The sequence below is a fragment of the Halyomorpha halys genome, unplaced genomic scaffold (genome assembly GCF_000696795.3).
Source record: "Halyomorpha halys isolate HHAL.00 unplaced genomic scaffold, Hhal_1.1 Scaffold222.1, whole genome shotgun sequence".
NCBI classification, from domain to species: Eukaryota; Metazoa; Arthropoda; class Insecta; order Hemiptera; family Pentatomidae; genus Halyomorpha; species Halyomorpha halys.
The window spans coordinates 1073907-1087569 of NW_027115668.1; the positions used below are offsets into that span (position 1 = coordinate 1073907).

Consider the following 13663-nt stretch of genomic DNA (forward strand, 5'->3'; position numbering starts at 1 on the left):
AGCCAATGTAAGAGGCTGAGTGAACCCCAGGAGGGCCCCAGAAGCTACAGGAGTTGACTCACGGCCACACTGTAAAAGAAAACAATTTTCTGCCCAGCCGGATTCGAACTCGAGTCCTTGGTGTTAGTCCTACCTTACGCGCCTTGACAGACAAATAGGCCTTAAATATTGAATTTAAATTTCGTACGACTCTTCGTATTTGTATTTGGCTGTTTACACACGGACACACAGACCATTTTGCGAAATGCTTATTTCTAAAACTTGAGTTCGAGCTATAATGTGATGTTGCTTTTGGTATTATTAAGGGTCAGGGGCGCAGTACTTTGTAGGGGAATACTGTTGCGCTAGGAGGTGATTTGGTCAGAATCACGCTCCACTGCCTGATTTTTACCCCATTAAGAGTAACCACTTCATAAGGCTGGGTTAGCCCGGTTAGCCATGTGACTCATGGCTACAGTGAATATAGAAAATAGTGCCACAAATAAATAAATACACAAATGAATAAATTTTTGTTTATTTGCTGAATCTACCCCTGGCCATCTTCTCATAGAAAATAATTATTTGCCACTGCCGGATTCGAACCCGTGTTCTTCGAATTAGTAACAGAGTACCACTGAGCTATCCGCTCCCTTTCGCTTTCTATATATACCTTACATGAAAAAAAAAGATGAAAATGTTTTGTGAGTCTTAGGTATATTATATTAAAATAAATCTTAACATTGAGTACCGTAATCACAAAATGGCTTGAGTATTAAACATAGAAGTTCAATCAAGTACTCATTAATCGAAGGTACTCGACAATGATAAGACTGAGGAAATTGATTCCATATTAAAGGAATTTTTTTTAATCTTTCGAGTGCGGTTGCATAATGTGTACTATACAATAGATATATATGGGTGCCTCTGGTTGTATTTCCCTTACACTGACTGAAGATGAAGTTGGTGGTACTGGGATTTCTACTTGCTATTTATTTCATCCACGCAGATGGGGTCCTCCGGTAAGTTTAGTAAATTGATTATATTTACAAAACGACTGTGATAAACAGTCAAATCAGTAACTAATTTGCAGATTTTAAGATCCCCTGAGTTTAAAAAGACATTATGATATTGTAAGATACCAAAAAAAAGTCCTAAAATTCTAGTAAAAAGACAAAATAGTCAACGCTTCGTCGATTCAGATGTCAGGGGCATGTTTCATAATGAAGTAGAAACCAATATTAGCCTTGTAGCTTGTTCTTGGTACAATTTCGTATCAAGTTTAGGAAATAAAAAATTCCAGTTGTAAAATCGAAGGTGCAAGCAAAATATTAGAAGGATAAAATATGTTTGCAATTGTTATCAAACCGGAAAAATAAATGACACATTCGCACTCCTTTCTAACGTTAGGTTATGATAACCTTTAATTAAAAGGATTAAATGTGATACTTTTAATTTGTTTGATTATATAGATATCACCTATGTATTCAGCATTAATGTTAGAAGTACTCACGTTATGTAATTAAATTAATCTAGATATATTCCCTAATATTCCATAAATAAATACATGTCCGTTAGCTCCTACAAATAATTTAATAAATTTATACTTTTATGTCTAATTAATCGGAATCATTTCTTGGTTTACACAATTCGTAATTTGGAAAAAAAAAATTTTAACTTTTGAGCCTTATAAGTAAACGTTTGAACATTAACCTTCCTAATACCACAGGGGCCCCTAATGACATATTTTTCTAATAGACAAATATTAATAAGCTCTTTTTTTTTAATTAATAAGTTTCCATTAACTTTACAGTTACTTTTTTCCATATGAAAACGATGTTTTTTACCACCCCATGGTATTCGCCGTATGTGGGTTTCCGCGGAATTATTTAGATTCTCCGTGACAGTGTATGTTGAGTAAACATTCCGTAAATGTACTTACCTAATATGTGAATCATACTTACAAGAGGGAGCTTGTAGAAACGGAAAAGTAGTAACTTGAGATACAAGGGGAAAAGCAGAAATGAAAAAAAAGGGGGGCCTGTTGACGAAAATGAAATGTATGCCTACGTAGGGCTTAGATATATGAAATCCAATCCTGCGAAGTATAGGATGAATGATTATGTGATATGCGAACATTAATTGAGTTGGCTCCTTGTTGATCGAAAAATGCCGCTTCGTTTATAATCGGTGAGTCAGAGAAAATCAACGATCTATCTAATATTCCACAAACCTGGGAACATATTTTGAAAAGAATTTATAACTGTGGCAATGTTATCCGGCCAAGAAACAACTTTTTGAAATAAAAAGCTGTTTACGGAATTAATCCGCCACTCCCGTCCTCCGTGGTAGCCTTACTTATCTGATTTTTCATACTCAGCGAGTAGTTTGGTCGATGTACATGTCACAATCTCACAAGATGAGATCACAACACCAAAAAAAAATGCAATCCTTTCCCCCGGACCCGCCCCACTAAGACCGTCAGTGACTATATCAGTCATTCAGACCCCAAGAGCGGGTAAATTGGTGGTTATTTTTCAAATAAAAAAGATATTTCGGGAAATGTTCTTATAATTCAAACTCATTTTTAAAAGTAAAATTGTTCTTAATGTTATATATTTGTCTCCGAAGATAATTCTGTAAAATTATTCTTCGTAACTACCGAGCAATCAATCGTACTACAGACAAAAAAACTGAATTAATTAATAACAAGATCTCAATAGACAACTCTACCATTAACCTTATACATTGTAGTATACTTCGATATTACAAGTGAACTGAGACTTAACAATACTAGAAACCCCACGTGCATTCCCAAAATTAGTACAATTTCCAAAACTAGTATTTTCGATTTCAATACTTTTAGCTTGAAATTTCTCTTTAGGTTAAAGTTATCCAATGCTTAGTTTAGTATACTATAGTCACTTTAAGTAACAACACAATACACAGTTTCAGCGTTGTTATGCTTTAATCATTTCTGATAATATTACTTTTGCCTGCAATATTGAAATTGTGTACTGCACTAAGGTAATAAAAAATCTACAATCCTTCTTGGTAGTCTTGAAAGTTTTGATTATTTCGTTGATTCGACATTAATAAAATTGCAATTTGTTAATGTTAGGAATATATAAACTCGTCTAATTTACTGATTAAATTGGGGATTAAATAAAATTACAAGAGGTCTTTCTTAGCCAAAGCTAAGTTCCTAGGAAATATGGTCTATACATTTTCAAATAAAACAAAAATTTCAATTATATGGGATGATGATAGCAGTGTGGTAACCGCGCCTGACTGCCAACCCAAAGGTTGCTAGTTCCAGTCACCGGCCCTATCTGGGATTTTTTAAAGCTTATAATTATGCAATATTCACTTCAGCCTCCCTCCTGGCATTTGTGAGGCCCGTTAGCCAATGGGTGGCACTCACAAAAATAGACGTGGGAGTGACGAACCCACCCTATGAAAACCACGTCAAGAAACGCACAATGTATTTCCTTAGGACATCGCGCGAGGCTTTGGACTTCTACGGTCTGTCGCCAATAATAATAATAATAATTTTCAATTATATTCTTTTGTTTTGAAATTTCTTAATTGTCTCCGCATCGATACACCATTTAAAATCAGAAAACCCTATCATTGTACAGTTGATAGTTGAATGCATATTTTAAAAAAATATGAATATGGTTATTTCGGTAGAAGTATGAAACGACGAAGTCAATAATTGGTCTCATTTAATCTTAAAATTTCTTTTTCACTGATTTGTTTATTGTCTCATCTCAAAGGATGTATAACATAAATTAATTTTTTTTTAATGTAAAATAATAGAACATGAGATGATTGGAATTGGAGTGTATTGGAGGAGCTAAAGCTGGTACCTATATCACCAGGATATAAGATACACACCCCATCTGAATTGCCCTGGCAGAATACACAGAATCTCGCTTACTTGATGAAAAGCTTTTAACGTATAGAACGGACCTAGATAAGGGCGGTCAACAAGGGATGAGGGATGAATCCAAGTTGACAGATAATGAAACTATTCCGAGAGCTCTCTACAGTGTGTACTATACACTCAGTTAGGTAGAGATTTCTCTATTGTACTTGCATCTCCTCAGTCAGGATATACATTTACTTCACAGGAGGAACTTTACTCTTTGTTGAAGAAGTTAATATTTAAACATTATATGTTGTTTAACGGAAAATAGGCCTAACAGAAATCTAAAAACAATTTTTTTTATTTAATTAAAAGTTGGTATCCATATTGGCTCCAGACAGCCTCCCTTATTAAGGGTGATTTTCAAATAACGAGTTATTTTCAGATCCTATTAAAAAAAAATCAAATTCTAAATCTTCTTGTATCTTCTCTCAGCAAACACAACAGTCAAGAAATATTTGAAGGTAAAATATACTAATAAAATTTTATTTTAAATTTCAGGTTTTCGCTTTACTTGAATGTATATGAAGCCATAAACAATGGCAATAGAAAAATGAAATCAATTATTAATTAAATCCTGTCCAACTATTAATTAATTAAATTAAAATATCTCATTTCGTATGGATATAAACATTTTTTTCTAAACAAACTGACATCAACTATTTAAAACCACCAAAAACTATATCAAAACTTTTTAGACTCAAATATAACACCGAACAGACAAAAAAAATTAATAATAAAAATAAATAATAATAAATTTAAAAAATAAATAAACAAAACTACTGTAAGCGAAATTAAATAAGAAATAAATGGCGTTAATGACCATTGATGCTTTACGCCACTGAACTAAAACAAACAAACCAGGATACAGTCAAGTCTGAAAATACAAACTTGTATTTTTCTTCCTTTCCGGCCGACTAATGTGAAAGGAATAAAATTGAAAAATGAGACCATCGTTGCGATTAGAAGTTCAGGTCTCCCACACATTTAAAAACTTCAGGAGTCATTTTTTTATCAAACTTCCTATTTATTTATCCAACAACTAAGATACTTTATACAATACATAATCTAAAATATGTACACACATATAAAAAAATATGTCCTTCCTTTGCATGGCATTATAAGAGGGTATGTTGTACGCGCAAAGGAGTACATTGGCCCAGGAACCATTGGCCGGAGGTTAACAGATATGGGAGGGACCGCTTCAGTGGGGTTGTAGTCAGTCATACTTTTTCTGTCTTTAATTTTTGTTTTAAGATTGGATTTTCCCACGAGAATTGTTTTTATTCTGGGATATATTTTGAAGTACTGTGAAGCCTGTTCAAAATACTTGAATGGATGATCTAAATACAATAAATGTGTTTCTCCTAAAAAATGTACAAAAGTAAAGTTAAGATGTATTTAAATGTAAAAATATTACTATGGGACAGTTATGGAAAGTATAACAGTAGTAAAACATTGTTATAAACTAATTCATCATATATTACAAAAAAAAATATTTTTGAGGCCGTATTATAACCAACATGAATCCTTGAAAACAAATTTATTGCATTGGGATTTGAAAATTTACCGTTTTTTGTGAGTCTCCAACTAGAAGAAATCTTTTGAATAGCGGACAAACTATTCACATTAAGAAAGATAAGAAAGGAGGAAATCTAGTTTAAAGATATATTGTTAGTATACACTACGATAATCAGACCAATTTGGACGTATGGAATTGAGCTCTGGGGTTCCAACAAACCCTCAAACTCTTCCCGCACCCAATCCTTACAATCCAAAATCCTACGTAAAATCCTTGATGCTCCTTATTGCGTTACAGATAAACTCATCCACAAAGACCTTAACATCCCATTCATTGCAGATTTGACCGAAAACAGATATGCATCTTTTCATTCCAAACTCCTTACCCATCCTAACCCATTAATTCTTAATCTCTCATCCTTAACAATCTCTGATAATCCTCCAAGGCGTCAGAAAAGAAGATGGCCAAGAGACCTTCTAATTTAAATTAATACTTGAAGTACCACCAATGGGTGGTAGATTTTCAAGTGTAAATGAAACATACAACATATTTACTTATTTTATTTATTATTTATACAGTTGTAAATCACATTAAATAAATAAATGAACAAAAAAAGATATATTGTACGATTTTGAGGTTTAATGTCGAGATGCAAAATCGTAGGACCGCGTATCACTGCTATTCTTGAAAAGTAGCAAGTCTTACTTAATATTAATTTTATAAAATCATATAAACATTTTAAATATAATTTTATTTTCAAATATTTACATCAAACTTTATTATATTCTTTTAATTTTTATGTATATTAAAAATCTGTTAGAACCTTAGAACTAAATAAAGGTATTGTGTCAGTGTTTTGTTTGTTTTGTTCATGATTGTTCTACCAACCAAAGCAGGAGTAACATTGGTCTTTACTTCTGTAATATTTTTTTCTGAATATAAATTTTCATAAAACTAAGAATTGATAAAATTTATATATTGCGTACTGATATAGGTTTATATTAAATTTGCTGGTCAGCACAATTTATCAGGTCCAAAATATTCATAAGAAAAAAAAACTGCTTTCAACTTGTCTTAAATCGAAACGAATCACTATTAAAAAAAAATCATTGGAAAAACCACTTGAAAATAATAAAACAACTAAACTTACTAATACCAGCAAATCTGTTCACGGGTGGAAGATTATTATAAAGATATAAATATATAAGATATAATATAAAAATATTATAAAGATGTGCCGCTGCCTATGGTGAAACTACACTATCTTTCAAACTAATCTAAAAATCCGAAAAAATCTTTTTTTTTTTTTTTTTTAGTTGTGGCACTATTCAAGCAAAGCAGTGATATGTGTATTTTTTAAATTACGATTTCCAAGTTTGAAGATTGTAAGCGTTCCACAAAACCTTTAAGAGAACCACATAAGGAATAAAATTCAATCTTAGAAATAAAATTCATATTTTTTATTACTCTTTATCTCAACTTTTTAAAAGTACTAATTGATTCTGAGTATTAAAATATAATATGTTTAATTGTTTGTTTTCATTTTTTTTTAAATCAACAAAATTGGACAATCGTTTGTTTTGTAATCGATAAAAAAATAACGTAGTAAGCCATTATCCTTATCACAGTTTTTAAGAGTCAATTTGTGACAATTATCTTTTGAATATTCCTAGAATTAATTTTTTGTGATGTAATTCCTATAAATAATTCTTGTTTATAATCCCAAAGACTTTCACCAATTATTGGAATCAGAGTTTTCCTACTCGGTTATATGTATTTGTACACAGAAAACATGTTTCCGAGTTAATTAAATATTTAAATACGAATAATTTAAAATAATTTATGAGTTTTTTATCAAACATCAATATAATCAATTATGATATCCAATTTTTGATAAACCTATTGGACATGAAAAAATTTCAATGAAATCAATTTTAAAATAATTTCAGTCAGTTTTTTTTTTTTTTTTTGTGATAATTTAGAGTTTTATTGCAGAGATTGGTTTATAATACCTGTCGGACGTGGAAGATTTTACTCTTCAGTTTTGCATGTATTAATTTTAATAAAATTATAAATCTTAGTTTTGTTTGAATTAATATTTATTATATCATAAAGATCTATTTATATTGAGCCTTCATATAATAGTAAAATTTAATGTTAAATACAAAGAAGCAGGTAAACAGGGAGAAAAATATTGAAATAAAAATATATTGTATGTTAATTATTAATTGACTAATAATTAATCATGGAATTGAATTGATTACGATAACAAAAAAATGTCATTCATATCAGACCAACATGAAGGAGAAAATAGCAAATTGGATAAACACGGTGTGATTTACACAATAACTTATCAAAATTGGAACCACATGCACAGGGAAAACCCCGTTTTGATTTTTAAAATATTATGATTTCGATTATAGAAAAAAATTCATCAAAAATACAATTAATTAATAAACTGACACAAAAAACATTAATACAAATTATGCAGACATAAACAAATTATAGTTACAATAATCTTTTTAAAAAAATAATTATATGAAAAAATAAGATCCTAGGAAATACCATAACAACATTAGTAGAGGGTAGGAATTAAAGAGATTAAGTTAGGAATATGAGTATAGTGTGATGGTAGAAATAAAATATAGAAGTTTACATTACTAATATGGATATGTAGAAATATGTAACTACTATTAAAGTAAAAATGAAAATAGCTGATTGGCATATTACAAAAAAAGAAAAAATGGTAACATTTTCAGATCTGGGGAATTTCAAATGGACAGACCTGAAGATGAGAGAAGAGCCCAGAAACCTACATAAAAGAACGTTACGTGTGTAGTAGGGGGAAGTTTGTAGAAAAGATTTGTTCACAATAAAAACTTTAATGAAATAAACAGTTTGACCTCCTTGAAAAACGTTGTAACCTCAGTACGTAAAATATTAATTAATAAATATTTCTGTTTCAGGGTTCCATTGCGAAGGATCCACAAAGAAAAGAAGAGTTTCACTGAATTCAAACGGAACTTGAAAGAGTACAGGATCCAGTTGGAGAAGTTCATATCTTTCAGCAAAAAGGGAATTCCAGTATCAATAAAGAACAACAAAAATGTAAGACTATTTCTTTTGTATTTCTCTCAATTTATTTTTGGATTTTTTTTTCACAAATCTGAGAATAATTGTGTAACTTTTATCAAATAATTCCAAAGAAGAATTTTGTATTACTATAATTTTATGTTCTATTCAGTAACCTATACTTGGAACGCATGGTATTGAATCAATCATAGAAGATCCTGTAAAAGAATAATTTATTACGGTATAAATTTTAAGTACGAAAAGCAAAAAAAGTATTCAAAATATTTTTTTCCTAGATTTTTTTAGATCATTCTCCTAAAGATTAACACAATATTTGAGGAATATATTAACGATTTTATACATATTCTAAGCAACAAGCAAACCTATCGTATCTACATGCATTTATATAACTAGGATAAAAAACTCTAATAATAAATAAATTATTTATAGACATATGTATAATGAAATTAAAATCCTCAAATATTTATCAAAAGAATACTAATTTGAAATAAAATAGAAACAAGCTTGGTGTATTTCTTTTTTTTTTTTATGTGAAGAGATGTGTTTTTCATGAGATGAGGCCTGTCAGTAAAACGTTGATTATTTAATTATTGACTGGTTTTCAGAATTAATGATTTGTTTTGTGGATCTAAGTGAAGTTTAGTTTTAGCGCCTCATAAAACATAAGGATTAGCCAAAATTATCAAATAAAATATTCAAAACTATCTTTTTTAACTAAATATAACTAATAGTCCGATTAAATAGCATGATAAGTTAAATAAAAAATAAATGAAATTATTAATAACGAATTAGGAAATAAATATTTACATTGGACTCCCCAGCCAAAGCGGTCGAGAGAGCGGGCACATCAGATATTAATTTTTATTCAAATATCAACATAATAAATTAATACTATACTCGTCCCATTTACATTATTAAATATTTTATATTAATTTTATTTATTAAAAAAGTACATCCAACATGATCCAACCAGATGGCTACATCTATCGGTCATTGCCAAAATAACATACATAAATGATAAATGACTTTCGAGTTAATTACTTTTCTAATTATTGCTGTGGAGGCTGCTAGGGTTTATAAGCTAGAACATTACAGTATGAATTAATTTATCTTTTAAATTAATTCTTATTGCCCTGACTACAATATTGTGCCAGTTTGATTCTGGTCTGCACAGGTTAACTTTTATTTCCTAGCGGTCCCACAAAAATGAAACCTCAGCCTTAAATCTGTTCAAAACAGCATATAATCACCTCTTACTCCCGTAATAAAACAAATAATCCAATTAACAAACACAACTAAATAAAAAATACTAAAATGAAAGTAAGTAAAATAATTAAAAGAACTTATGAAGTGAATAATAATGATACGAATTTATAATAAATAATAATTAGCTAATGAATTCGTAATAAGCATGGAGCGAACAGATGACTACTTGATTAAAAATAAGAATATAAAAAAATAAAATATAATATCATACTATGCACAATAATTTATACAATCTGTAACATGGTATCTTATATAAAGAATAACAAAAATAAAGATGCATTAAAACCAAAGAGCAACTAAAGAATACAATATAAAAAAAATATACAAGAATACGAAAAAAATAAGGATATATTTATGAATTATTTATTATATATATATTTTTATATTTATCATTACTTTATTTATTGATAAATAAAGAGTTTCTTCCTCAAACAAGAAGAAGTTTGAATGCTAAAATATATATTTATTTACTAAATAATTCAAAAACACTATCCAAATTATAGTCTCAAAACATTTATTTCATTCACACGTCCAACGTTTCGGCCAATTCGGCCATCTTCAGGGACAATCTATTACAAAAGTTTCCATTATTTGTATGATCCTACAATCAATTAAATTATTTAACATTATAATTCACAATTCACCTTACCTCAAATTACTATGAGACATATTATCCAAACCATTTAAAAAAACTCCATACAGGCCATTCTGCCCAGGTCAAAACATTAATATCTATGAACAACATTAAAACCATTAGGTAACTTATTTTTTGTTAATCAGTATATCTCACCTTTGTTTAATTACCTAATATGTCAAAATTACATTAAAAATCACAATCAAATTATTTCCCTTTTATCACTATTTATACACTTTTATTATAACCTCACTTGTAACCTCCCTTTACTCAGTTTAAGCATTTAAAAAATTATTTATCATAATTACATTTTTGTCACTTTTTCTCTTTATTACATTAGCAAAAATCCTATCAAGGCTAACTGTAATTATCCATATATAAATTATCCTATATTATTTATAAGTTAATCTTACTTAATATCTCTGCATAATGTTGATTTAAATTCCTCGTATCTGTTTTGAAGTTTACTGTGTAATCAATATTTTCAGATATGTAAATGGCTTCCAGTAATTTCCTTTTGTATGTATTATTCTCTTTATGTAAAATGAGTGTATTTTCAAAATCAAAATTATGTTGGTTTTTGGTTGCATGTTGGACTAGTGCTGTTTTATTTGGATCCTTTTCTTTATTTTTCAAATATTATTGTGTTGATAAATTCTGTCACCCAATAATTGCTTTGTCTCACCTATATATATAGCTGGACAATTTAAACAGGGAATTTTATATATTAATCCCGATTGATTCCTTGAATCAATTTTGTCCTTTATTTTACTATAATAGTTTTTTATTTTATTATTGGGTCTATGACTTAGGGAGTATTCATCAAACAGCAATCATTATTTAGTAAACAATTACCAGTCTCAAGAAAGAAATTTAAAGATTATAAATATATATTTATTATTAATAGTTAATAAATTATTTTTAAAAACAATTATTTTATCGAACTTTTAGATGGACTACTATGGTGTGATTGGACTCGGTACTCCTCAACAAGAATTGAAAGTTGTCTTCGACACTGGTTCTTCGGATTTATGGGTACCTTCAAACCACTGCTGGTTCAGTTGGGCTTGCTGTAAGTTGAGTCTAGGATATGATTTATATTTAATATAATCTAGTTTACAATTAATTTATATTTAAGTAAATTCAATTCAATTACTTAATGTTTTGATGCTTTAATCTCTTTGCAGCCCTATATCCAACTCATATAGGATTTTTTTTATTTTGATTGTTGATTTAAAAAAAATATAATAAGTGAAATATGAAATAAAATAATATCTTGTGTAATTCATAAAATTGTAGATAAAATAAAAATTATTGGATTCATGTCAAAATTAAGCAGGTTCTTGGAATTTATATAACCTATATGTTTATCCTCAATAATATTCAAAATAAATTCCTTAAGAATTAATACACTTCTGCCAATGTTCAACAAGTTTTTTTATTTCAGCTGGAAGTAAATTAGGATCCCAAGAAAAAATGATAATCCGAAAACCATTTTCAATATAAACCTGGTTTTGAACGTTTCCTCTCGAAAAATTAGTCCAGAACTAGAACCAGTTTAATTCAGTAATTCACCAACAACCTTAATCAACTTCCAACTCGAAATATCCACAGAGAAAGTTCTCTGAATCCACTTCACATTCATATCAAAAGAATTAGCTGTTCTGCACCCTGATTTAAATTTGTAAAAATAAATTTGGCGATAATCAATCAAATAAATTCATAGTCTCTATTTTTTACTTTGAGGTAAATGAGAATATAAAGAATAAAGTTTATTATGATTTATAAGGAAGAGTGGAAGAGTTCCCAAAACGTTTTGGTTCCTATCTTTCTAATCATAGTATTTTATTTAAAGAAGAAACTCAGAATTACTATTTTCAATTTTATTTTCCAACAGATAATCATAAATACTTCAAGGATTCTAAATCATCCACGTTTAAAAAAATTGGGAAAAGTGTTGCTATCCAATATGGTACCGGATCAATCTCAGGGACAACTGTTCAAGACACACTGACGGTAAAAAATATTTTATTTCCTTTTTAGAAAAGATAAGTTAAATTTATATGATGGGTAATATATTACATATTAATTTCCTATTTAATAACAAATGAATAAATTTAAAACACTACAAATTAAGAATTGTTAATGAATGTCTGAATTATAAAGAAACTTGCATGCTAAATAGTTTAAGGTGATTGATGTAAAAGTTTAATTATTTAATGCATTGAATAGAACATAATAGCCTGTACCTAAAACATTAAAACTTGGACGCATCAAATCAAGGTCCCAATAGTCGAAACGTTGGAGCCGAAATTGATAGATAGGATCAAGAAAATTTGTGTTTTAATGTAATATTTTTTTTTTAATTACTTAAATTTAAAAATGAAAACCTAATTTTTAAAGCTTCTTTGGTTTCGATTAAAAAATCTTAATAACAAATGAATTATATGAAAACTAAATTATGATTTTCATAAAAAAATTATAAAAATTAAAATTAAATAAAAACATCGCATAAGATACAGGCTTCCTCAATAATATAAATATTATATTGGAGTAAATATTATATCATTTGCTTGTGTTTTACTATTTTTATTCATTTATCTTATTTTCTAATAAATCTATTTTAATTTTGTAATTTACAATTACTTTCAATTTTCAAAAAGTATTTTGATACATATATACACATCTTTTTTATCTTCATAGTATATAAACACATATATATTATCTATATACCTTTATGTGAGTTATTTGCAATAGGCGAGGAACAAAAAAAGGTTCTAATAAAACGTTTAAAATTGTAGATCAAAATATTCTATTGATAATGTTAAAAACAAAAGCATAAAAACGTTAAATTCGACACTGAGAATAATTTCAGATAGAAGTTTAGGGAAAAATATTACAGCATACACAATTAAAAGTAATAATCTTATACTGTTCTGAAACACAATTTTACGTTATTCAAATAAAAATTAGTGAATATCTTTTATTCAGTTCTTAACATTATTTGCTCCGGAAATTCTACATTATTTACTATGATTTTTCCCTTGATTTTGTCAACTAACATGTAAAGTCATATGTTCAATCTTTTATTTCTAGCTAATCTTAAACTCAGAATAACGAATAATTTGTTAATCATCCTCAGTACTTATTCCAAATTTTATTAATATTGAATTTTATGATAAGCCACTTAATGAATAAAAATAAATATTTTTTTTATAATAATTTTCCAGAACCGGTGCGA

The 13663-nt window shown here is 28.6% G+C and overlaps 1 protein-coding gene across 1 annotated transcript in view; it reads left to right on the forward strand.

Annotated features, from left to right (window-relative positions):
• Nucleotides 1–861: 861 nt before the first annotated feature.
• Nucleotides 862–13663, forward strand: part of LOC106679806 (lysosomal aspartic protease) — a 25122-nt gene continuing 12320 nt past the window's right edge. Inside the window, exons 1-4 of the mRNA XM_014419155.2 lie at nt 862–998; nt 8396–8537; nt 11374–11494; nt 12320–12438. Of these exons, the coding sequence (XP_014274641.1) occupies nt 934–998; nt 8396–8537; nt 11374–11494; nt 12320–12438 (447 nt within the window). The 5' untranslated portion in view covers nt 862–933. The remainder of the gene's footprint in view (nt 999–8395; nt 8538–11373; nt 11495–12319; nt 12439–13663) is intronic.